This window comes from Pongo abelii, chromosome 14, assembly GCF_028885655.2.
Source record: "Pongo abelii isolate AG06213 chromosome 14, NHGRI_mPonAbe1-v2.0_pri, whole genome shotgun sequence".
Classification (NCBI taxonomy): domain Eukaryota; kingdom Metazoa; phylum Chordata; class Mammalia; order Primates; family Hominidae; genus Pongo; species Pongo abelii.
Window position 1 is genome coordinate 30,348,602 of NC_071999.2, and position 27,040 is coordinate 30,375,641.

The following is a 27,040-nucleotide window of genomic DNA, read 5'->3' on the forward strand; positions in this document are numbered from 1 at the left end:
AGTAATGGGATTTCTGGGTTGAATGGTATTTCTGTCTTTAGATCTTTGAGGAATCATGACACTGGCTTCCACAATGGCTGAACTAATTTACACTTCAACCAAAAGTGTATAAGTGTTCCTTCTTCTCCACAACTTTGCAAGGATCTGTTATTTTTTTACTTTTTACCAAGAGCCATTCTGACTGGTCCTTTTTTTTTTTTTTTTTTTTGAGACGGAGTCTTGCTCTGTCGCCCAGGCTGGAGTGCAGTGGCATGATCTCGGCTCACTGCAAGCTCCGCCTCCCAGGTTCACGCCATTCTCCTGCCTCAGCCTCCCAAGTAGCTGGGACTACAGGTGCCAGCCACCACGCCCAGCTAATTTTTTGTATTTTTAGTAGAGACGGGGTTTCACCGTGTTAGCCAGGATGGTCTCAGTCTCCTGACCTCGTAATCTGCCCACCTCGGCCTCCCAAAGTGCTAGGATTACAGGCTTGAGCCACCGCGCCCGGCCCTGACTGGTCTTAAACCCCTGGGCTCAAGTGATCCTCCTGCCTCAGCCTCCCAAAGTGCTGAGATTATAGGTTTGAGCCACTGTGCTGGGCCTTGATGTGTTTTTAAAAAATATTTTGTTTGGTGATCATTGAGCTTCTGGACCTTTGGGTTTATGGTTATCAGCAAATTTGGAAGTATTTTTCCACATTTCTTCTTCAGATATTTATGTCCTTTTCCTCTTGGAGCTTCTGGACCTTTGGGTTTATGGGTTTCAGCAAATTTGGAACTATTTTTCCACATTGCTTCTTCAGATATTTATGTCCTTTTCCTCTCTAACCCCTTTTTCCCTTGGGACTCCAATTATGTAATGCATTAGACCCCCATGAGGTTGTCTCATAGGTCACCGATGCTCTGTTACTATTTTTCTTCTTGTGCTTCTTTTTGGAGAGTTTCTATTGTTCTCTTCAAATTCATGCATCCTTCCCTTTGCAGTGCCTAATCTGCTATTAATCCCACCTAGTGTCATTTTCATTTCAGGTGTTCTAGTTTCCATTACAAATTCAATTCAGCAAGACTGCGAGGCTTTTGTTTGAGTTCCCTGCTCACTGTACTTTGGCTCAGAAATCATTTTCAGCTAGAAACAGAGTGCAATCCTAGTGGTCATTTTGTTTGTTTCTCCTATCGGGGATTGCTTTTCTATCCTGCCTATTGTTTGATATCAGAAAATAGTTGTTTCCTATCCCTTTTCGTGTTTTCTAGTTGTTAGAGTGGAATGGCTAGTCTATACCACCTTACACCCTCATGGTCAGAAACAGAAATCCAATCAGTATTTACTTTGTCGATTTGTGTGGTAAGATCATGTCATTTTAATTTCTATTTCCTTGGTAATTGATGTGCAATTTTTTTTGTCTTTTAAGTTAGCTTAGACTTCGTAGGTTCACCACAGTATAGGTTGAGGGAGTCAGTTGCTTGGATGTCACCTAACATGGAGTTTTGTTTTGTTTTGTTTTGTTTTACAATAGTGAAAAGTCACCCCAGACCAAAACCACAGGTGTCCCACTGAGTTCAGTTTTCAGAATCTCAATGTAGAGTTTAAAAGGGGAAAAGATATCCTTTCCTAAAAGCAAATATACCTTCGTGGTTTGTTTTTTTGTTTTGTTTTGTTTTGTTTTTTGAGACGGAGTCTCACTCTTTTGCCCAGGCTGGAGTGCAGTGGCGCGATCTCGGCTCACTGCAACCTCCGCCTCCTGGGTTCACGCCATTCTCCTGCCTCAGCCTCCCAAGTAGCTGGGATTACAGGCACCCACCACCACACCTGGTTATTTTTTGTATTTTTAGTAGAGATGGGGTTTTACCGTGTTAGCCAGGATGGTCTCGATCTCCTGACCTTGTGATCCACCCACCTCAGCCTCCCAAAGTGCTGGGATTACAGGCGTGAGCCAGTGTCCGGCCTAACCTCCATGAGTTTAAAAAAGTCCACAGGTTTGAGTGAGAGAACTTGGAGAGCAGGAAGGTCACAACCCAGCTCAGATGGTGGACGCAGGGAATGGAAAAGCGGGTGACCATCCACATTCCCCTCCGGCATCGTCCCACCACCATGGGCTGAGCGCACACCGAGAGGAAGTCATGTTCTGTTCCTTAGGTGCAACAGGGTTGAAGGATTCTCAATCTCTCCTTCACCAAAATACTTCTCTTTCTATTTAGATGCTTTCCCCTCCTTGTAACATTATGACTGTTTTTTATTTCCACTTGGCTGTGATATTTTTGTGTAAGTCAAATATCAATATAGTTTTCTTGAGAAAAGCGCTGTTAAAGATTGATACCCCGTTTCAGGCTGTATTAAGTATACATTAGTAATTCACTGGCTATAAAAGCACTTATAGACACAGATGTATTTAAGATACATCATTGTATGTTATATCAGACATTTTATATTTCTGGGAAGATCTCAAATATTTGAAACAGTAAATATATTTTTTAGCTTCATCAATAGGTACTGAATTAAGTAGGTAAGGTTGAGGCTTGAAAATGCAACTTTAAACTTTTGAAATTAAAAGTTTAATTTTTAAAAACATAAGAGGAAACTTGTGAATTAAAAATAACTTAGGGTAGGCTGGGAGGATCACTCACATCTGTAATCCCAGCACTTTGGGAGGCTGAGGCAGGAGGATCACTTGAGGCCAGGTATTTGAGACCAGCCTGGGCAACAGGGGGAAACCTTGTCTGTACTAAAAATACAAAAATTAGCCATGCATGGTGGTGGGTGCCGGTAATTCCAGCTACTCAAGAGGCTGAGGCAGGAGAATCACTTGAACTCAGGAGGCGGAGGTTGCAGTAGCCGAGATCATGCCACTGCACTCCAGCCTGGGTGACAGAGTGAGACTCTGTCTTTAAAAAACAAAAAATGATGTTATATGAACTTTTCTTTTCTTTTCTTTCTGAGACAGAGTTTTCGCTCTTGTTGCCCAGGCTGGAGTGCAATGGTGTGATCTCGGCTCACTGCAACCTCCACCTCCTGGGTTCAAATGATTCTCCTGCCTCAGCCTCCCGAGTAGCTGGGATTACAGGCGCCTGCCACCACGCCCAGCTAATTTTTGTATTTTTAGTAGAGAGGGGTTTCCTTACGTTGGCCAGACTGGTCTCAAACTCCTGACCTCAAGCGATCCATCCACCTCGGCCTCCCAAAGTACTGGGAGAACTTTTCTTAATGACTCAAGATGGTAAGTGTGAATGCCAGGGATTACATTGTGTCTAAGCAGGGCTGCCTTCATGGCTGGGGTTTTAGGGCTTATGGCCTCGGGATTTGCTTGTGCGCTTTTGTTCTTCTGTGCTGGTTCTTGCCTGAGTTGTCATTTCTGACTAGTGACTAGTGTGCCTGCCTGCAGCCATTTATTTTCCTCTATTCATCCCTAATCTGAGGTGGGGTTGTATCTAGCCTATTAATCTTATTAGAAACAAGTGTAAACTAAATATGTGCTTTGCTTCTAAAGAAAGACTAACGTTCTATAAGAAAGTGTTTTGATTTTGTGAAGAACTTTCTGAAATGAACTAAATTTCTCTACAGGGTTTTTGATTCCTAAGTCCCAGGAGGTTGGGGAAAGTTTGCCAGAGGGCTAAGAAATAGGCAGGTGAGGTGTTAATACTTAGCTTTAGGGTACAGTGAATTTGGGTACGGATCTGTGTTTTTTGATAGATTTTCCTGAAGCTGGTATTGAAATTCTGTTTCCTTGTTTAGGTACAAGCTATGGGTTTCACTGATGAGTGGGGAGGGCTGTGGCGGGAGGAAAGGAACTGGTTTGGTAGTTGGCAGCAAAGAAATAGATGAGCGGTAGGATGGTTAGTCATAATGAGGTTGCGACTGCTAAACTGGCACTGTGGAATGTGTCACTCGGGGTGAACTGCGTGGTCTCTTTGCGTCTGGCTCCCTGTGTTGTTTGTGGCTGGGCTCTCTCTTGGCAGAAGTGATGTGTACTTTACTTGCTTTGCCATCGGCATGGCTGTCATCAACCCACCATCTAGCAGTTGCTCAAGTGCTGTTGTCATTATTCAAATCAAACTAGAAACTGTCTTTTCATGAGTGTGAACATGTCAGCCGGAGCTAGAGGAGAAGCATCAACTCAGGTCCTCTGCCGAGCAGACAGAGATGGAGTTAGGAGTAAGAGAGGTTTACTGGGGACAACCTCCCTGAACGATGAAGACGGGGAGGGGGTGGGATTGGGCCCAGAAAGCCTTCATGTGGCGATGTGGATCTGACGGCTGTGACAGAAACGAGAGAAGCAAGCAGAGCTGGGCAGGGCAGGTCTCAGACCGCACTGCCCATCGGATGGGACCCTCTCATACTGGGGTTGGCAGCGTAGAGCCAGTGGCCCAGTTGCCTTCTTAACAATGGCTTTGGCCGGGCGCGGTGGCTCACGCCTGTAATCCCAGCACTTTGGGAGGCCGAGGTGGGTGAATCACGAGGTCATGAGATCGAGACCAGCCTGACCAACATGGTGAAACCCCGTCTCTACTAAAAATACAAAAATTAGCCAGGCGTGGTGGCACATACCTGTAATCCCAGCTACTCGGGAGGCTGAGGCAGGAGAATCGCTTGAAGGTTGCAGTGAGCCGAGATCACGCCACTGTACTCCAGCCTGGCCGACAGAGTGAGACTCCATCTCAAAAAACAAAAACAAACAAAACAATGGCTTTAACTACTTGTAGAATTTTAAGAGATACTCTGGTCTTAGGAGCATCACATTTACTGATCTTCTGTTAGAGTGGCTGGTGTTTCGCATTTTATAAGCAAATCCATTTTGTCTGTTGTTTGCATGGAGTTCAGTTTCAGAGGGTGTTCCTAAACTCTGGAGGGATATAATCCCTTGATTACTGCTTCTCCCCCTCACTGTCCCCCACAGCAATGTCTCCTGATACAGGGGTGTGGCCCAGCATCTGACTGTCAGCACAGAAAAAGGGAGCTCTGGACCTAGTATGAGACTCCTTGATTGTGGCCCTCCTTGCTGCTAGTGCGTTCGCAGCATGTGTACAGTCGAGTGTGCCATAGACACTCAGCTATGATTCAAGATTGTATGTCAGACATTACTGAGAGCTTGGCACAGTTCCATGAGGGTTCTGTAATACTTGGCTCATTTGTAAGCAGTGCCTTTGGCAGAATGGTGAGCTCTGCCCAGGAGCAGCACAATGCTTTTATTACTTAGGCCTATAATACCTTATCTTCACGGAATTATGGGTCATAAGGATATCACACTGTACAGGTAGTATATTTGGTTGTATTAACTTATACATTTCATTTCATAGCTCATTGATATTAAAAGCCTTTCGTTCAAGGGGGGAGCTAATAATTTATACAGCTAGAAATTCAATAAATTCAGGAAGAGTGCCAAGAATGCCAGGCCTCTTGTCTTTCCTATCCCTGCCAAGCAGTCACCTGCCAGACTCCATTCGTTCATTCCTTTGATCTGCTTCTGAGGTCAATTGCTGCCCCCTTGGCATCCCAGACCCTCTGACTCATAATTAGAGACTCTTCCTTTGTGGGAACACCTTACCTGATTTGTATCTGTTATAACACATCTTATTCTACTTTCTTGTAATTTTGTACAAGTTTCCACTACTAGATCATTTTGGCTTGTTATAGTTGGTCTATCAATATAGTTTTTCCATTCTCTACTCTTTGCCCTCCTCTTCAGAGAAGTGTCATGCAGGGAAGCAGAGCTAAGAGGGTTTGTCTTTCTTGTGTGTCTATCTGGCTATGGGGTGGAGGAGAGCACAAACTCAAAGGAGGGGACACTCTGGGAAGTCCAGACCATAGCTGTTCATGTTGCAGCATATGTGCTCACGGATTTGTCTCACTGCACAGGATATTCTTCTCCATCTTTACCCTCTGCTTTGGAAGCTTTTAGATGAATCCCAGCTGCTGACTTTACAGAGGAAGGCATCTTAAATCTCTCCAACCAATCACCCTTTTCCCCAGCTGGAAGTACTCGTCTTTCTCTTAGACTCTGAACATCCATAGCTCTCACTGTCTCCACTTCTTCCACTCTCACAGGTGCTGAGAATGGTAATATCAGTAGGGCACAGTCCACACTTACACAAGTGGACACCTTGTTAACTGGGAAGGCAGACACAAAAGCAGAATAATTCTAATGTGGAAAATGCACAGACTGGACCACTGCACGTGGTTACGTTGGTCGTATGAGACTAAGAAATGTGCTTTCTGGAATTGCTGTCTGCCCACCTGTGCCTGGGGGCCCTATGCATAGAGGAGGGGGATCTAACTCAACCCGAGAGTGTGCGACGAGGGAAGACATCTCAGAGGAGAGAAAGCCTGGGCTGTGTCTTAAGGGGTGAGTAGTAGGCAGGCAGAGAACTGGCGGAGAGGAAGCAAGTCCAGGTGAAAGGAAACACTCCACATTCGAAGCTGTCTTAGTTATTTCCACATTGGTCTGTTTCCTCTCCAGACTACAGGTGCTTTGAAGACAGGGAGAGGGTTTTTTAACTTCTGCATTATGCACACAGAATGCCCAAAATTTTTGGTGATGGAATGACTTCCTGTCTGCTTTAGCCTTTTTGCCTGCCTCCTTGACTTACTGAATTCTTACACATGTTCCTATCTTAAACAGGGGTGTCCAATCTTTTGGCTTCCCTGGGCCACATTGGAAGGAGAAGGACCGTCTTGGGCCACCCATAAAATACACTAACACTAACGGTAGCTGATGAGCTGAAAAAAGAAAACAATCCCCCAAAAACTCATCATGTTTTAAGAAAGTTTACAAATTTGTGAAGGGCCACGTTCAAAGCCATCCTGGGCTGCATGTGGCTTGTGGGCCACGAGTTGGACAAGCTTGCTCTAGAATATGTTAATCTTTAGTATTTGGGACTTGGCTTTTCCTGGCTTAAGCACCCGGTACCATCACTGCTACCACCGCTAAAGCCTGTGAGTCTGGAATGGCTATTGGGATTTCTTTTTAATGCATAGACTCTAGGAGTATACTTTTATTTTTAACAACCCCACAAAACCTAATAAAGATAAAAGATTCAGTTAGTCAACAGATATTTTATTGTCTATTTCAGGAAACTCTTTGAAATGCCACTCTCATTTATATAAAGGTCAGATAGATGATTTATGTAGGTAAAAGGTCATATGGATGATCATATAGATAAGGGTTATATTAATGATTCTTATAGTAACAAACAAAAAAAAATGCACCTGTGGGCATTGAGCTGGTTGCTTAATTACTCCTTGCCCCATTTTTATTATCTTTAAAAAATTATCTGTAAAAATAAGCATGCTCCTCATATGATTGTTATGAGGATTGGATGGATTTACACATACAGAATGCTTAGAACAGTGGTAGGCTCAACAATAGTTGTGCTTTTTATCACACTTGTCTATGGCACCTTAGTGACATGGCAAAGACAACAAATCGACCTGGCAACCCTGAGTCGGTTGTGGAGGCCTTGGATTCAGATGATTGCATATGCATCTCTTTGGCAGTGCTCTTGCTTTTTAAAGATTTTCTCATATTTTAAACTTTCTCACTTCTGTGTCTGAGAAGAAAACGTGATACACAAAATGTCAACTCAACAAGAGAGTCAGGAAAAGCCATCCTACTGGGGAAGTCTATTTTGTGTCAGTGGAGTTGGGAACAAAAGTGAATGAGCTGGCCTCCGTAGTGACTTGCTCAAATCTGACTGCATGTATTTAGTGGGTTAAGACTGCTGTTGGAAGTAGAGCATTGGGTTCATATGACCAGTGATTGTAAGCAAACAGGACAGGCTGATTGGCATGAGAAACTGGGGCAATAGTTGAAGCAAATGAATGTGTTTTTCTCTTGTACCTGACTGCTAACTTCCATCTGCTTGGAGCCTCCACCTCCCCAGAAAGATTAGAAGGAATGTCAAGAGAAACATCAAGATGTTTTCATTGTTTGTCTTTCAAAAATAGCAGGATTAGGCAAGCCAGCCTTTTGTTTACGAGGAGACTTTGTAGACTAATTCTTCTTTGAAATACATACAATACTTAATTGTATATATTAATCTGCATTATATAGTTATATTATAAATATCTCACACTTACAAGAGTTGGATGGCTTGACTCTCAACATTTTCCACATTGAAGAAGAGATACCTGAGCAGGTTTTTTGATTTTGAGATGAGGGTCTTGCTATGTTGCCCATGCTGGCCTTAAACTCTTGGGCTCAAGCAATCCTCCCACCTCAGCCTCCTGAGTAGCTGGAATTTATAGGTGCACTCACCATGCCCTGCAGAAGCTGCATGTGTTGGGGTGCACCTGCAATTCCAGCCACTGTAATTTTAAGGAGTGTTTGGAATCTGGAAGAATGGCATGAGGGAAGTGCATTAAAACACTTGCCTGTTTTTGATTTCCAGAAGGTAGAGTGGAAGGCAGGAGGAGGAAAGAAAGCAATGTAATGAGATACGCCTTGATGTTTCTCTCCCTGGGGAAAGTTTTCCCAGTCGGAGAGATGAGGTGTGTGGGATAAGTGATGATAATACTGAGGAGCAACAGGGAGGTCCTGTTTTCTTGAACTGCCCACTTGTGCTTCCCATGTGGTCTGGGAGCTAATCTGAAAGCTCCTGGGGCCTCTCTGGGGCCTGGCTTGGTAGGGTTGTGGAATGAGGCTGACAGAAGGTGGCAGAGAGAGCACAGCAGATGCTGTAGTCTCTGCAGAGGGAGCCCAGGTGAGGCAGAGCCATCTAGGGAACACAGATGCCCTTTGACAAAGCCAAGCCAGACCAGTCACAGACATAACCCAAATGCCAGCAAGGGGACTAGGGATGTCATTCTGCAGACCAGAGGAGGCAGAAGGCATTTATGTGTAAGGATCCCAACTATTCCCCACGCCCCCATCTCTACCCTCCATGGATCCAGCACCATTTTCAAGAGAGAAGCCAGAGGAGGATGAAGTGATTTAGGAGCTAAAGCGTCCTTATTCAAGGAAGACTGAATACCCCTTACTTAAACTTTTCACATTGGACTGAGCTGCAAACAAAACTGGACATTTCCATTTTTTCCCAGCTATTTATACAGGATGATGCCTTAGGAGGTGGGTCAGATTAGTTGCAGACTAAATTTAAAGAATTGCATTTTTCTCTGTCCACTTATGACAGAATGTGAAATTTTGTGTTCGCTTGATTCACTCATCAAACATGTTTACTGAATGACTTCTGCATCCCATTTCCTGGGGATACAGAGGTGATGAAGACGAGCATGGGTCCTGCCCTCCTGGAGCTCCTAGAGAATGTTGGAAGACAGAAAATGAACACACACATTTTATGGAGTGGTATGTGCCATGGAAGAAATAATGTGTGGTGTTAGGGAATAAGTGAGAAGGGGAATGCTGTAGCTAGGGCGTGGTCACAAAGTGCTTCTGTGGGGAAGTGACATTTAAGCTGATGCCTGAGTGACAGGAAGAAGTGAGTTAGCAAAGACTAGGGAATGATAGTCTAGGTGAAGGAAAAGCAAGTACCAGGTCTCTGGAGAAGGAACAGAGCTGACGTCTTGAGGAAAGAAGGTCATCATGGGTGGGGTTCAGGAGCAGCAGGAGAGGGGTCACTGATATCACTGAGGAGGTGGGCTGGCTATGGGGTTGGTTGCAGTGAAGCCATGTGCCTTTGGCCAAGCTGTGTGGGTCTTCAAAATGCTTAGGACAAGGCTGGATGCAGTGGCTCACGCCTGTAATCCCAGCACTTTGGGAGGCTGAGGTGGGCGGATCACCTGAGGTCAGGAGTTCAAGACCAGCCTGGCCAATATGGTGAAACCCCATCTCTACAAAAATACAAATATTAGCCGGGCATGATGGTGGGTGCCTATAATCCCAGCTACTTGGGAGGCTGAGGTGGGAGAATTGCTTGAATCTGGGAGGCAGAGGTTGCAGTAAGCCAAGATTGCGCCATTGCACTCCAGCCTGGGCAACGGGGCCAGACTCCGTCTCAAACAAACAAAAACAAACAAACAAAATATGCTTAGGACAGGCAAACCACAACTTCAAAGGAAATTGCGCCTCTCCTAGATTAGCTGTTCAAAGATGGTGTTCATGCATATTGAATCAGCAATGAGATTTTAAAGTTGGTGTCCCTAACTTGGGCCAGTGTTGGGGTCCTAGGAGCAATGGAGAATGTCTATCCTAGCAACAGAGGAAGTTGCTAAGGAGAAGTAACTGGACTTGTATTTTTAAACCTCGACCAATCCAATCCACATGAAAAATTACTCTGAGTTGAGTGTTTGAAACATAGCTTTTCTTTTTTTTGGTTTTAGATATGAAATACATTTCCTTAAAAGCACATTTGTCTTCATTTCATTTACAGGATAAATTTAATACATCTAAGGTATAAAATGGGTTTTGAGGAACAGAAGCCAGTGTATATTGCTGTACTTATTGGAAACAAGGCTTCAAATTACAGTGGCTCAACTTTCACCCACTGTGCTAGAGCCAACTAGGTTGTAAATAAAGTATCACCAGCACGTGTCCCTGCTCACACACAATTACACCTGCAATGCTCTGCTCTTTCTCTGCACAGCCAAATCATAATCATTCTTATAAGCCTACTTCAAATGGCTTCCTGAATGAAATCGCTCTGTTTCTTTGGCCCCCATTGAGACTGGCAGCCATCTTTTGTGCTTTGAATTTCCACATTTCTTGCTCTCTGTTGCTGTAAAAATGGAAGCTTATGCCCCTCTCCCTACCCACTACTTCACAAAATGCCTTCTATCTAGGAGGTGCTCAATAACTGAATGCATTCCATAGCCAACAATATTTTAAATCATAAAGAATCCATGGCCTGTTACTTCTCTTTTCATCTTCTCTGATCTGAAAAAAAGAAAGAAACCAACAAGTATTTGCAGTAATAAGAAATCCTGACCCATCAGTGTCGCTTTCCCTTTGTGTTTATTTCTTTTGAATTCTTGGGTAGAAGTGGATTGCAGATGCTATATTTGGAGAGATGCGGTTTGTGCAAAGGAGGGTCTTGAAAAGGCCTTCGAAATGTGTCTGCCAAGGCTAAAATAATCACATTTTGCATTTACCAGCATTTTCATTGTGTCTGTTTGATTAGGAGAAATAATCAGCCCAGTGCTTCCCCAGTGGCTGAACTGCTTTTGATGTGCCTGTGTTCTGAAGGATTATAAAACATCTTTGCAAATATGGGGTAGAGGCCATAGTTGAACTTGAAACTCTTTTGAGGAGTGGAACGTATGGGTATATGCATGCACACGTGCTTCATGTTACGAAGGCTTTGCAATGACTGCACGGTTTTCCTAGAGATTTTTCTGGGGGCAAAGAGAAAGCTACCTTTACATACTTTTCAAGTACCTAAAACATTGGAAAAAAGACATAACCAACTTCTTAACTCATGTAGTAACAGTTTGAATACCTATGTTTACCAGGAAATTTCAGCTAATAGAAATTTAAGTGATTATTTCCTTGAGATGGGAGTTGGGATATAATCAGGTTGTGAACTACAAAAGAACTTCGTTTATATAAGGGCTCAGCAAACCATGGCCTGTAAAGTAAGACTGGTTTTTACATTTTTAAAGATGTGTGAGGAAGGAGAAGAAGGAGAAGAAGAAGAAGAAGAAGAGGAAGAGGAAGAGGAAGAAGAAGAAGAAGACGAAGAGGAGGAGGAGGAGGAGGAGGAGGGGAAAGAAGGAGACTATGAGACAGAGACCATATGTGGCCCACAAAGCCTAAAATATTAACCAACTGACACTTTACAGAAAAATTTGCCAACCCTTGATTTATGTAATCGATTTCTATTTTGCAGATGAAGAAACCAAGGCTCAGATGGTAGCCTGCTTACCTAAGCTCACAAGAAGCAGCCTGTTCTATTAAAGGAGAATCGGATTCAAGTTTCTGCAGATCTGGCTTCTAATCATATCTTTCATTTGAGCTAATATGGTTTTGTGACTGATAATAAGATTTCCCTTTTGGCTCTATGATTCTAGAGTTCACAGAGAAATGTGTGCAATGCAGTTCTAACACCAACTACCTGGAGTGAGGTCAGACTTTACAGGTTAAGAGCGCAGTCCTCTAGAAGACTGTCCATGCTTCAACAACCAGCTGCAGGCTGTGGGGTTCCCAGACCACCTGCACATCTGACCAACTGGCTACACATTCAAAGGTTCCTACTACTCCTCAAAGAACTCAGAAAAAATGCTACACTTATGGTTACAGTTTTATTACAAAGGATACAAGTCAGGACCAGCCAATTGGAGACACAGAGGTTGAGATCTGGGAAGGTCCTGAACATGAAGCTTCTGTGTCTTCAAGATGTGTCACTTCTTGGCATATTGATGTGAATCACCAACCTGGGAGGCTCCCCTGAGTTTCAGTGTCCACAAGTTTTTATTGGGGTTTCATTATGTAGGCGTTATTAATTGGATCATTGGTCACATGAATTCAACCTCCATCCCCCTTTCCCCTCCCCAGAGGTTGGAAGGTCAGGCTGAATCACCCGGCTGAAACCCCCAACCCTCTAACCACATGATTGGCCTTTCTGGGATGGCTGGACCCCATTCTTAAACCATCTAGCAACCCACCATGAGTCATCATCTTAGCAGGAACTGAGGAGCGCACAGAGGGACCCACCATGAATAGCAAAGATGCTCCTATCACTGCGAAATTCCAGGGATTTAGAGGCTCCCTTACAGAAACTGAAGACAAAGACCAGACATATTATTGCACAAGTGTCCGAGCCGGGTCTGACTCCACCTTGACTTTTCATTCTGTGCGTATGGAGCACAGTTACAGACTGACTGACGTGGGACGGCCTGTGTGACTGGCGTTGGGAGGAAGACGAGGGTGGCCTGTGTGACTGGCATTGGGAAGAAGATGAAGGTGGCCTGTGTGACTGGTGTCGAGAGGAAGATGAGGGTGGCCTGTGTGACTGGCGTTGGGAGGATGATGAGGGTGGCCTGTGTGGCTGGTGTAGGAAGGAAGATGAAGGTATTTCTTTCCGAAGTTGTTTTTTTTTGAGATAGTGAAACTTTGCCAGGGAAATGGACTAGATGTGTCTCAAGCATCTTTTGGAGTTTTAAACATTTTGAATTAAGTTAGGGTGAAAATACTGCAGTTTGGAGTGAAGGATTTTGTTTCTGTGTTACTTAAGGCAATGAAACAATAATAATTTGCCCTTATGTTAACTCTTCTTTCGTGTTTACTCCCTTATTTGAAGTTCTTAACTCCCTGACCTATTTAGTTTATGCTTTTATTTGTGTATGTTACATAAAAGTTATCATAAATAAATAAATACATACATATTATTACAATATTTAATATATTGGAACAAATTTCCAAAACCTGTCAGCATTTTTCATTTTCTTCCCCAAAACCATCTCCATGGAATTTGTTTATGTAATGGATAGAAATTAGGTGTTGTCCTCACTTTTACCTGCTCCCCTGACAATGTGAGGTCCATCATTGTCCTTGCTTCCTCACCAGTGACTTCCACATTCTTATTGCCACACACACATTCCAAGTGAGTGAAACGATGAGGAATTTGAGTCATTCAGTAAAATGAAAAACATGACCAATCATGTGGTTAGAGGGTTGAAAATATGAAAATATACGTTTTGTACAATGAAGTGAACAAAGTGCATGGAGGAGACATCAACCAGAGAGCTAGAGCTGGCGGAAGGTGAGCTGCTGAGTGCGTGTCCCTCCCCTTCCACCCCCTCATGCTTCTGTGGGTCACTGGTGTATCTACTGTAACTGATCTGCTCTGCTCTGCCCTTCCCTGTTCTTCACCTGTCCTCTTATTGCTGGTCTCTGGTGGGCATTCTCTACCATCTCTCTTCATTTCCTAACATTCTGTTCTTTCTCCAACCCCGGGCAGAAACTCTGAAGGCAGGAGGAGGAGGACAGGGGTGCTTATCTCATTAGTCCTGCACTTCCCACCCACTTTGGGGCTTCATCAAAACCTACTGGCCCAGGTGTTGCTGTGAAGACTTTCCTCTGCCAGATTCAGCCTCCTGGGTCTGGGTTGTAGCATTTAACAGCATCTGTGCTAGATTATCTAAAATCCTGGGCACCTGGTGGTGATCTACAGATGAATAGGAATTTGTCCCTCCTCTTTAACCCTTCTTGCTTTTCCATCTTATAGGGAAAAACAGGTTCTCTGCATACTGCTTTACCATACTAGTTAAGATACGTGGTTATGAGAAGTTTATAGAATGATCCAGTGGTGGCTCATGGAACCCAAACCCCCTAATGCAGCTGGGATCTCGGAGAGGACTGGACCTAGGACCCAAAAAACTGCTGCCTCATCTCTATCTCAAAAAAAAAAAAAAAAAAAATCCTTTCTCTGTCTCCTGGTCCACTCAGAGGGTAGAAGACGGCCATCTAGAGACCTGGTGTGTATATGTTAATAGGCCAGCCACATGCAGAAATGGTCCCTACGAGTTCCCATGTCAAAGTTCCCAGAAGAGAGACCCTTGGTGGCCCAATTTGGACCAAGTAACCATCCCTGGTCCAAAGAGCTGTAACAAGTAGATGGGATTGCACGGTATGACCCAGCTGATGGGCTCCCTGGCTTGTATGAGGAAAGAGGTCTGGTTCAAGGGAGACAGACAAGGGAGCAGCTGGTTCAGCGGCTGGGTCTACATTAGCCTCTTATGTATTCATTTGACATATTCTTTCAGACTGTCTACTGTGTGCTAGGCATGATCCAGGGCACTCTATCCAGGGATAGAGCTGTGAACAAGAGGAAGTCTCTGCCCTCACGGCCTTGACCTTCCACTGTCTTGTCTGCATTTCCACTTTGCAGGGTGGGGGCAAATTTAGTGCTTTTCTCTTTGCTTACTCTTGTTCTCTCAGTTCTTTCCCTTCCCTTTGGTTTCTTTCTCAACTAATAGATATTTATTGAACTCCCACTCTCTGCTGACACAGCGCCTGTTTAAATGGTGGAGGTGTAAGCATATACTCATTTTCTGTGGTAGTATTTGCAAAATGCATTAACTCACAATTAGCTCATGAAACCTTAGTCATAATGTGCTTTGCTGTAGAAGGTATAATGTTTCCTTAGGCAATATGTTTTCCACAAATTTTTTTGGAAAATATCTTTTTTCTAATACAGGGTTAGGTCGAGATGAGGCCACTGAGGTAGAAAAAATTTATCTGAATCTTAGGGACAGGTGCGGGGTGGTATAACTATTTCTACCCAGGAAAAAAATCCCAAGGTTTTCCCTGTTGTGGTATAGAAAGCTGTGTTGGCCTGAAACATGCTAGGTAGGTAAGTGGGAGACATTATTCCACTTCATTCTGTCATCACTATTTACTCGTGTCAATAATTTTTTTCACTCCAATATTTGTTATCCAACATCTAAATTCTTGTTTGGAAAAGTTATTGTTCTGGTTATTATTTCTATCAGTGATTTTTTTTTCTGTCCCAGTCTTCTTCAAACCTCAGTGGTCTCGTGTTTCTTCCTTTTCTGGTGCACACATTTAAACCTCACATCCCCAGAAATCTTGCAGAGTTTTCTTTCTTTCTTTTTTTTTTTTTTTTTTTTTTGGTAGGGATGAGGTCTTCCTATGTTGCCTAGGCTGGACTCGAACTCCTGGGCTCAAGGCATCCTCCCAACTTGGCCTCCCAAAGTGTTGGGACTACAGGCATGAGCCACCATGCCCAGCTCAGGGTTTTCTCTTCAGATGTTTCTCATGTCCATCCTTTTATCCCAACCTCCATGTAATTCACGCTTTTATCATCTTGCTTCTAGATTGTAGAATTAATTTCCTACCTGGTCCCCTTATCTAAAAATTCTCTCCTGCTGTTGCCCCTTTGCCGTCACTGTCAGATGCTCTTCTCTCCTGCTCAGAAACTTCCTGCGATCTCCTGTGACCTTCAGGATGAAATTCTAGCTTCTTTGCTTGGCATTGAGTCATCCACAGTCTGGCCACAGGCTATTTTTTTGGTGAACTTTTTTTCTGCTTTTTCCCAATTTGGACCCTCAGGGTTGATTTGTTTTTTCAGTTGGCCCCGATACAATTTTGTCTGCTTGGGCCTTTGCTTAAGCTCTTCTTGCCCTTGCCCACAATGCCCTTCCCTTTCCTCCAATGCCCTTCCCTTTCCTAATCCACACCTCACTCACATTGCCAGGCTCTTCTGTCTGTACTCAGAATCTATTCCACCACCTGCCCTCCCAGCACAAAGAGGCTGCTGACCTCTGAGCCTCCTTAGCACCTTTGGGCCCACTCTTAGTCACACACTGGTAAGTAACCATGGTTACACCTTCATGCCTTAATTGAGGGAACATTTTCAAGGGCAGGAACTTGATCTTTTGTTTTTGTGTTCTCAGCGGCATCTAACAAGTGATCCTGACTGGGTGCTCATCAGCATCACTTAGTGAGCTTTAGAAACAAAACACAGTGACCACAGAATCTGAGAGGGTAGGGCCCAGGAACTAATACATTGTGAAAGTTGCACTGGTAATACTAATGCACAGGGGAACTGAGAGCCACTAGGTGAGCAATGGACCACTTTGACCATGCACTGTTCAGTGAACCCAGCCTGTCCCTACTGTCCTGGAGCTTGGGCTCCTGGGTGCAGTGAGACAGAGCCTCCATAAATAAAATCAGGTAATGATGATATCTGGTACTGTGGAGGACGACAAGGCAGGGTAAGTGGGCAGAGAGAAAAGCAGTACTTCCATATAGGCTAGCTTCAAAAATATTCTCCATCTGTCTTACATCAGCAAATGCTCCAACACCTGGCCTTCCCTGATTGAAGTCCGGGAGCCCCAGCTGGTGGGCCAGACAGTCTGGAAGAAGGGATTCTGGCTCTCTGCTGCCGCTTGTTGTTGAGTAGACGACCAAGCAGTGTCCCATGGAGCCAGAAAGACCCCAGAGAGTGGGAGGTTGGAGGGAAGGAGATGAGGGATCCTGTCTGAGTGAGGAATAGCCAGGGTGCTGTGGGCACACGCAAAAAGCAAGAGGAAAACTGGAGTGTGCCTGACCTGTGACCAGGGAACTGGCTTGAGCCCCGGAGCCTGCACCCACTAGGCGTCCCCATCTAGGTGAAGGGAGAAGCCTTAGCCCACTTCAGACTTAACTCTTACTTAATATTCAGAATAATATGTCAGCTTTCAGTAAACCAGTTTACATTTCGCTTGTCCCTTTTTTAGGATAAGGATTATCATCCTTCTAATCACTTTAAAAAGATGATGTAGCCAAAACTTTCTCTTTAAAAGTGTTTCTCTATGACAGTGAAAAGTATTCTTTGTAAGAGGGAAGTGAAGGTTTACTTGCGTAAGATGTTAGTTTTTTTTTCGTTTTTTTTTTTGAGACGAGTCTCGCTGTCGCCCAGGCTGGAGTGCAGTGGCGCGATCTCAGCTCACTGCAGGCTCCAACCCCCGGGGTTCTCGCCATTCTCCTACCTCAGCTTCCCGCGTAGCTGGGCCTACAGGCGCCCTCCACCTTGCCCGGCTAATTTTTTGTATTTTTAGTAGAGATGGGGTTTCACCGTGTTAGCCAGGATGGTCTCGATCTCCTGACCTCGTGATCCGGCCGCCTTGGCCTCCCAAAGTGCTGGGATTACAGGCGTGAGCCACCGTGCCCGGCCAAGATGTCAGTTTTTTAATGATGTGCAACGTCCGTTTCTTTGATAGTTGGAAAGCGTGGCAGGTATTAGAGGACGAATGTATATTTAAGAAAAACAAAATAAGGCTTCATCTGTAGAGTATTAATTTTTCTGTGATCTTTTACCTCAGACGCCTCTCCTCTGAAGGTCACTTCTCAAGCTGGGCAGCCCCTTCTAACAAGGGATGCTGCCTTGGAGTTGGAGATGAGGTGAAGATCTACGTGCGGGTACCAGTTTCAGTAATAACTGGATCCTTCTCTAGGTTTAGGCTGGAACGTCTCAAGTGAAGGTTATTGGGGGGCAGGGGTTTGGGTCCACCCAAAAAGTCTTGACCCATAGGACTGAAATCAAATCTTGAGCTAGGCTGGCTTGCCACGTAACCACAGAAACGGTAATTTAAGCAATAAAACGAAAGCTCGCGCGCTGGTCCAGAGCTGGGGTTGGGACAGCTACTGCCCTCAGGTCTCCAAGTGCGTGTAGGGAGAAGAGCGGCGGATCCCTTGCAGACAATGGTGGGAGCGAGCTCTTCACCCTGGGATCTGGGAAGCCCATTTTTAGCGCCCAGAGGTGTGCTTTCGCCATCTCCTTCTGCGGTGGCTGCTTGCAGGGCGCATTCCCATTGCTGCTGTCTCTGTTCCTAAGGAAGATCAAAGGATCCCAGAAAACCCAGTTCCAGAGCTCAGTTCCCGGGACTAGAGGGTACGCTCGGCCAGATGGCTGGGGGTGCCGCTGGCCTTGGCGCCCCCGCCGTCCCCGCGCGGTCGCCCTCCCCGGCCCGGCAAGCATCTTGGGCGTCCAGCCCGGCCCGGTCCCTGCAGGGAGGGAGCGCAGGAGCTGGGGGCCGCTCTCCCGGGGCGGGGCTCGCTCCACAAGCGCCGGGGGCGGCGCGGGGCGTGGACGTGGGCGTGGGCGGGGCCGGGGGCGGGGCCGGCCGTGGCTGCGGCGGGGGCGGCGGCGGCGTCTCCAGGGGGAGCCAAGGTACATAGGCGGCGCCCGCCTCACCCGAGCATCCTTCCCCGCCGGTGGCCGCCCGCCCGCGGCCCGCGCTCGCAGCCTCCCGCCTGGCGGTTGACTTCTTTGTGTCGTATTCTCTGCCTGCGCCCTGTCTCTGCAGGACCTGTTCGTTCTTCTTTGGGCTATAAGAAGGCAGAGGATGAGATGTCCCGGGCCACGTCTGTTGGAGACCAGCTGGAGGCACCCGCCCGCACCATTTACCTCAACCAACCGCATCTGAACAAATTCCGCGACAACCAGATCAGGTAGGAGAAGGCGGCCGGCTCGCGCGGAAGGCGGTGGAGTCACAGCTGGGAAGGGGCTCGTCCTCGTGCGCGGGGCTTGGCCGCGCACCTGGCCGGCCCCCATCCATCTACCCCAGAGCCTTCGCCTGCCCCCTCCCCACCCCACTAGCCCGCGGTGCAGCCCCGCGCTTCCAGTAGGGTCATGCGAATGCAGCCCTCACCGTCCTCTCCTGCGCATCCGTTCTGCGCCCAGCCTGCCTCTGAGCCCTGAGAAGTTTTCACTCTAATGTCACCGACAAAAATGCGGTCTCTGCTCTTTTCATCCCTGGGCTTCCTTCCCGGAACCCCCTTCTAGCCTTGTTTTAAGCCAGTTGATAGCCCTCTTTAGCAATTTTTAGACCATACTATGGGGGACGTGCTTCATAAGGGAATCCCACAAGTCACAAGGACTCACATTCAGTTCTCAGTGGTCCACAATTGTTAAGAGGTCTTCATTTGCTGGGAAACTTTGCCCAGAGTTAGCAGAAAGATGGACAGAAGCTAGCGTTTAAATGTCTACTTTTGCTGGCCGCTATGTCACACACCCTAACTATAGCAGCTTAGTGAATCTTCATAACCTCTTGAAGCAGGCCAGGAGACTGGAATATAGAGATGCTAAATAATGTACCTATCGTCATACAGCTCCTAAATGGCAGGGCTGGAAATTGAACCCAGCCCATCTGACTACTAAGGGTAAAATTTTTTTCTGCTGTGCAAAGCTAGTTCTTTAGCACGGGTGTTCGTACATTTTCAAATTTCATTAAACTTTCAGGCTTAAACAACTTTGTATCTGGGAGAGACTTCAGAGGATGTAGTTCTGTGAGCTGCTCAGAACACCATGCTTGGGTGTAGAGAAGTTCAGTGATTTATCAGGTTACACATAGATTATTGACAAACCTGAGTTCCAATCCAGTGTTCTTTTTTGGAAGACAAAAACTTTGTTGTTATATGTTTAAGTATTCCACTACTGCACTAACACTTGTACAAACGACTTAGCCTGACATCTTTATTTAGAAAGGTCAGGCTGTTGGACATTATTGGGGTATAATAATGGTGCATATTATATGGAGGTGGAATTTTCACTTATTAAAGGAGTGTTAGATTATGCAGCTTTATTTTGGGTTTTAAGAATGACAGTTGGGCATATTTTATACTTAAAAGTGTAACTTGGGAGAGTAGCTGAGTCCCCATTTCAGAATGTGTGGGCTTCGTTTAAGATACAGAGCATCAGCCACAGTGAGTTACCACTTCACAAACTAGGGTGGCTCCAATCAAAAAGACAAATAACAAGTATTGGCAATGATTTAGAGAACTTGGTACCCTCATGCATTGCTGATGGGGATGAAAAACGATGGAGCTGCTTTGGAAAACAGTAAAAATGATGGAGCTGCCTTGGGAAACAGTTTGATAGTTCTTCAAAAGGTTCAATGTAAAGTTACCATATGACCTAGCCATTCTACTCCTGGGTATATCTCCCCAAGAGAAATGAAAACCTACGTCCACACAAAAGCTTGTACACATATATTTCACAGCAGCATTATTATGAATAGCCCCAAAGTAGAAATAATCTAAATGTCCATCAGCTGATGAATGAATAAATAAGATGAAGTATATCCATACAGTGGAATATTATTGGGCCATAAAAAGGAATGAAATATTGACACATTCTACAACATGGATGAGACTTGAAAGCATTATGCTAAGTGGAAGAAGCCAGTCACAAAAGGCCTCACAGTACATGATTCCATTTATATGAAGTATCCAGAAGAGGCAAATTTATAGAGTTATGAGGTAGATTAGTGGTTCCTGGGGCTGAGGAAGAGAGAAAAGGTTGGGGGGAAATGGGGAATGACTGTGAATGTGGATGGGGTTTCATTTTGGGGTGATGGTTGCACAACTCTGTGAATTTACCTAAACCATTTGGAATCCTGCACTGCTCATGTAGTTCCATTTCTTCACACCTTCTCATATGTGTTTCTATTGAATTGCTTTCAAAAAGATGATTTTCTAAAAGATATGTACTGTATAAGGATATGGGATTTGAAGAGCTACTTTTCTTTTTAAACTTTAGTGTGTTTTCAAGTTGTATTTTTGCTTAATTTCTATTAATTCCTTTAATTTTGTTATCCATTTGTGCATGCTTAAGACTGGGAGAAAAAAAATAGAGGCCTTTGTTTTTCTCTAAATTCTTTTGTTTTAATGGAAGGTAAAGTTTTTTTTTTTTTTTTTTTTTTTTTTTCTTTGGAGACGGAGTCGCTCTGTCCCCCAGGCTGGAGTGCAGTGGTATGATCTTGGCTAACTGCACCCTCCGCCTCCTGGGTTCAAGTGATTCTCCTGCTTCAGCCTCCCAGGTAGCTGGGATTACAGGCGCCTGCCCAGCTAATTTTTGTATTTTTAATAGAGACGGGGCTTCGCCATGTTGGCCAGGCTGGTCTCAAACTACTGACCTCAGGCGATCCACCTGCCTCAGCCTCCCAAAATGCTGGAATTACAGGCATGAACCACCATGCCCAGCTGGAAGGTAAAGATTTTTAAGAGCACTGATAATGGAGCTTTACTACCTGTTCTGTAATCAAGACTGAAAGCTGACCCAGACTGATTGTATTATTAGTCAGAGGGATTCCGAGTAGCTGCCTGCTGTGCAGTTTCATCTGTACTGTTTTGAGAGAGGCAGAGTAAGTTGAGGATGTACAGTGGGTTGGTGAGGAATAAAGTAGGCAGTTACCAACTATTGTATTTAAAGCTTTATATAAGTATATAATTGAATTAGTTGAAATACATTAAAATTCATATAATTTCTGAGTTCATGGCTTATACTGTGAGTGTAAGTTTCCGCATGCACTGGTTAGGGTCTAAGAAATTAAAATGTGGTCCTTGACGTTCTTTAAAATGGCCTTTGAGTATTTGGTTCACCTTGACTCTGTGTTTAAATAGGAATTACTAATGGTTATCAGTGACTTGTAGTTCATTAAAAAATTGATTATAGGCCAGATGCAGTGGCTAACACCTGTAATCCCAGCACTTTGGGAGGCCAAGGTGGGTGGATCACTTGAGGCCAGGAGTTTGAGACCAGCCTGGCCAACATGGCAAAACCCCATCTCTACCAAAAATACAAAAATTAGCCGGGCGTGGTGGTGCTTGCCTGTAGTCCCAGCTACTCGAGAGACTGAGGCACAAGAATCACTTGAGTCCAGGAGGCAGAGATTGCAATGAGCCCAAATCGCACCACTGCACTCTAGCCTGGGTGACAGAGCAAGACTCCATCTCAAAAAAAAAAAAAAAAAAAAAAAAAATGATTGTAAAGCTTCTTAGCATTATGGTTTAAGGATTTTAGACAACGTCAAGCCATGTTATTTTAGCACTTTAATGTTACCGAACTCAAGTTTTATGACAATATTGATTTTTAAAAATAAGGCCTTTTATCTTGGCCATGAATGTTTGCTAAAAGTTAGTGAAGCTATTCAAAGGAATATTTTTATAAAAGGATAAATAATTTGTTTTTTAATATAATTTTTCTGGAGAAAAGGTTAATGGTTTTGTTAGAGTCAGGGGCATGGAGAATTTATCCCAGTTCCTTTGCCCCTAAATTGAGCTTTTGGAAAAGAAGGGACCACATGGGATAGATGAGGCTCAGACTAGTCTGCTGACTCAGGGCTGTCTGACTTACCTTGTTGTACCCCTTGGCAGGCCTGTCCTCTCTGGAACAGAGTTCTCTCCCCTACTTTCCTCAACCCTAAGCCGGTTTTGGTTTGAAACCCTCTGGATTATAGCAGTTGCTCTGCGCTTGCCTTTCTGGGCAGCTGGCGTTTGACTAGGAGTGGGAGTTTGAAGCAGAGGAAGGGAGGGCAGTGAGGGGCGGCATGCTGTCATTCAGGACAGGAATTCTATGGGCCAAGGTTACTGGAATGGAATTGACGTGACTGAAGAAAGAGGGTGGGTCTGGGGAAATGCCTAGAAAGCAGGAGTGAGGTCCCCTCTGGGGTCCACTGTGGCCTTAGCACCCCCAGGGGAATGCACTACATGAGAACTCCAAATTCTGGCCAATTCGTTGAATTTTTGGGAGGGACTGTGCTATGTATATAGATGTCTCACCAAACCTTGTTCTTGTTCTTGACACTGAAAATCCCACCAGTGTTTGATCTGAAGTCTGTGGTAGGTTTCTTAAGTCTTTCATTATTGAAGTCAATGAATTCAGATTACCATCATGATGGAGAATTATGAAGTGGTCTTTTTCTACCAGGGACTGATTTTCTAGGACCTTAACAATGAGGATAATAACTTCCTTCATCCTCTAGAAATGAATAGTAATTAATGGGATTCAATGTTTATATACATATGTAAGATTATGTATGTGTCCACCTAACAAGATCTCCTTTTCCTGAAGTGTACAATCTTATCTCCTTTCAAATGTTTTGAAGGTTTTAGTGCATAATTCAGCCATCTAAAGTATACAATTCAGTGATTTTTAATATATTCATAGAGTTGTGCAACTATTATCACAGTCAATTTTGGAACATTTTCATCACCTCCAAAAGAAATATTATACTCTAGCTATCATCTCCCATCCCTTCCTCCCCCCACCCCTAAGGAACCACAAATTTACTTTGTATTTCCATAGATTTCCCTGGACATTTTGTATAAATAGCCTCATATCCTTTTAAGTTAAATATTAAATACTTACAAAAGCTCACTATTTAGAGGAAACTGGTGGTGAATTTTTAATTTTATATATCTAAATTTTCAAGAATGTTTAAAGTTATAATGTTTTTTTCCCCCAGAAAAATCTTGAAATAATGTGCTGATCAAAGGAATGAGCAATACTTATGTCATCACTATCAGGCATATGTAATCTTTCTATGTGATTATCAGCATACCATTTGAAATAGTGAATTTCAAAGTCATAAGGCAGTTTTCTTCAATATTTGAAATGAGGTCTTCAAAGCTAGTTAGGAATGTTTACAGTTACTCAGTTTTGAATGACTCATTCATTTCAGGTGGGCGTTTTAGCTAGCAAAAACTTCATTACAGTGATAACTTGAGCTTTGTCAAGTTACTGCATTTCTTCAGGTTGGTTTGCCTTAAAGGAAAATTACTTCATATAAATTTTTGATAAATTTTTGTTGGCTTTGCCAAGGTAAATTTTAAATAGAATATTACCTTTACAGGGCCGGGCGCGGTGGCTCACGCCTGTAATCCCAGCACTTTGGGAGGCCGAGGTGGACAGATCACGAGGTCAGGAGTTGGAGACCGTCCTGGCTAACACGGTGAAACTCCGTCTCTACTAAAAATACAAAAAATTAGCTGGGCGTGGTGGTGGGCGCCTGTAGTCCCAGCTACTCGGGAGGCTGAGGCAGGAGAATGGCGTGAACCCGGGAGGCGGAGCTTGCAGTGAGCCGAGATCGTGCCACTGCACTCCAGCCTGGGCGACAGAGCAAGACTCTGTCTCAAAAAAAAAAAAAAAAGAATATTACCTTTACAGAAAAAGGAATTGAGCACTGTATGCTAGGTTGGTACAGTATCATTGTTTATAATATTAATGCTGAGATCCTAATTTTTTTAACCTTGTTTTTTGGTTGTTTTGTTTTAACTTATATTTTAGGTTCGGGGTGTGTGTTCAGGTTTGTTATATAGGTAAACTCATGTCATAGGGGTTTGTTGTACAGATTATTTCATCACCCAGATACTAAGCCTAGTACTCAATAGTTATTATTATTATTATTATCTGAGACGGAGTCTCACTCTGTCACCCAGGCTGGAGTGCAGTGGTGCAATCTTGGCTCACTGCAACCTCTGCCTCCTGGGTTCAAGCCTCAGCCTCCTGAGTAGCTAGGATTGCAGGCATGTGCCACCATGCCTGGCTAATTTTTGTATTTTTAGTAGAGATGGGGTTTCACCATGTTGGCCAGGCTGGTCTCAAACTCCTGACCTCAGGTGATCCACCCGCCTTGGCCTCCCAAAGTGCTGAGATTACAGGTGTGAGCCACTGTGCCCGGCCTCAATAGTTGTTTTTTCTGCACCTCTTCCTTCTCCCACCCTCCACCCTCAAGTAGGCCTCAGTGTCTGTTGTTTCCTTCTTTGTGTTCATGAGTTCTCATCATTTAGCTCCCTCTTGTAAGTGAGAATGTGTGGTATTTGATTTTCTGTTCCTGTTAGTTTGCTAAGGATAATGGTCTCCCCCTCATTCCATGTTCCCACAAAAGACATGATCTCATTCTTTTTTATGGCTGCATAGTATTCCATAGTGTATATGTACATTTTCTTTATCCAGTCTGTTGTTGATGGACATTTAGGTTGATTCCATGTCATTGCTATTGTGAATAGTGCTTCAGTGAGCATTTGAGTCCATGTGCCTTTATGGTAGTAGGACTTATGTTCCTCTTGGTGTATACCCAGTAATAGGATTGCTGAGTTGAATGGTAGTTCGGTTATTAGCTCTTTGAAAAACTTCCAAACTGCTATTCACCATAGTTGAACTAATTTACGCTCTCACCAACAGTGTTTAATTGTTCCCTTTTCTCTGCAACCTCACCAGCGTATGTTATATTTTGGCTTTTTAAATAGCCATGGTGGTGGTGTGAGATAGTATCTCATTGTGGTTTTAATTTGCGTTTCTCTAATGATCAGTGATAGTGAGCATTTTTTTCATATGTTTGTTGGCAGCATGTGTGTCTTCTTTAGAAAAGTGTTTGTTCATATCTTTTGTCCACTTTTTAATGCGGTTGTTAGTATTTTGTTCTTATAAATTTGTTTCAGTTCCTTACAGGTGCTGGATATTAGACCTTTGTCAGATGCATAGTTTGCATGTATTTTCTCCCATTCTGCAGGTTGTCTGTTCACTCTGTTGATAGTTTATTTTGCTGTGCAGAAGCCCTTAAGTTTAATTAGATGGGATCATAATTCTAAAAGAATATTTTTGTCTTAAGGAATAAAAAGAACAAAATAATCTTCAATAACCAATTTGTCCATGAATAGTGGGGAGAGATTATATATGTGGTACTAGATCCAATGTCATTGAGTACTGTGAGGATGAAGAATTCTCCTCTAAATGTTTTAATGCTACAGAATTTATGTAGGATCTGGTCTTAATGCACAAGCTGCTTACAATTTAGCAAAGAAGCAATACCAGCATCCTAGTTAGAATCATAACTTTTTTTTTTTTTTGAGATGGAGTCTCACTCTATTGGCCAGGCTAGAGTGCAGTGGCGTGAACTCCACTCACTGCAAACCTCTGCCTCCTGGGTTCAAGTGATTCTCCTGCCCCTCAGACTCTCGAGTAGCTGGGATTATAGGCACCCGCCACCACGGCCAGCTAATTTTTGAATTTTTGGTAGAGAACGGGGTTTCACCACGTGGGCCAGGTGGTCTTGAACTCCTGACCTCAAGTGATCCATCTGCCCTGGCCTCCCAAAGTGCTGGGATTATAGGCATGAGCCATGACGCCTGGCAGAATCATAACTTTTTTTGGTTTATGTAAAGATCATTATCTTAAAAACCAAGGTTACATAATCTCTGATTTGAGACTGCTGTCTTTATCAAGTTTGGCAAAGGTAAAAGTATTCCTTATCAAGAGTAATTGCTGATGTTGAAAACAATCTCAAGATTTTCCTTCTGGGTGTGCTGCTTTTTGTTTAGAAGCAGATATACTTGGTTAATTTCCAAGCCAGGCACTGTATTTTCTGAACGTGAATGGCACAACAATCCTGAGTTCTTATTTTCGATGTACCAGCAGCAATTAATGCCATAGAAGAGTCTTGTAATGAGAACTGTTATCAGCTTTACACCCCTGGACAAGTCTTTTGAGGAATCCTGCAGACGAAAATATTGGAATTGGGGGAGCTTTGGCATAGTACATTCCAGGTAACCATTGAATGTGTGAGCTTTCTTGAAGAGTATTTTTAGAAACAGAAAAGCCTGTCAGCATTCGGCCAGTTTTATATTTGGTGTTTCTAAGGAAACGGCAAATGTCTAAGAGGACAGATTTTCATGGTGATTTCTTTATCAAGTTGACCCCTGTGTGGGTGGATAATGGAGCCCAGTTTGAATTTGACCAAAAAAACATCTGTGCCATTCCCGCTGTTTAAAATAGGTAAAGGCATTTGGTTTGAGAATTTTGGTCAGTAATTTATTTCCCCTCTCCCCTCTTCCCAAATTCTGTTAACTCTTATTGTCTGATGTGAACTTGGAAGCATTGATGATTCTTTGATT

The 27,040-nt window shown here is 44.0% G+C and overlaps 1 protein-coding gene across 5 annotated transcripts in view; it reads left to right on the plus strand.

Annotated features, from left to right (window-relative positions):
- ATP8A2 (ATPase phospholipid transporting 8A2) overlaps positions 1 to 27,040 on the plus strand; it is a 663,838-nt gene that overhangs the window by 79,395 nt on the left and 557,403 nt on the right. For 2 of the 5 annotated variants that reach the window (XM_054528828.2, XM_054528822.2), the window contains exon 2: positions 18,673 to 18,817. The exons of 1 other annotated variant lie outside the window; for it this stretch is intronic. In XM_054528828.2, the coding sequence (XP_054384803.1) occupies positions 18,673 to 18,817 (145 nt within the window). Of the gene's footprint in view, positions 1 to 13,292; positions 13,623 to 18,481; positions 18,537 to 18,672; positions 18,818 to 27,040 lie in introns of those variants that run through there. 2 more of the 5 variants (XM_054528823.2, XM_054528824.2) reach the window with 2 other exon arrangements.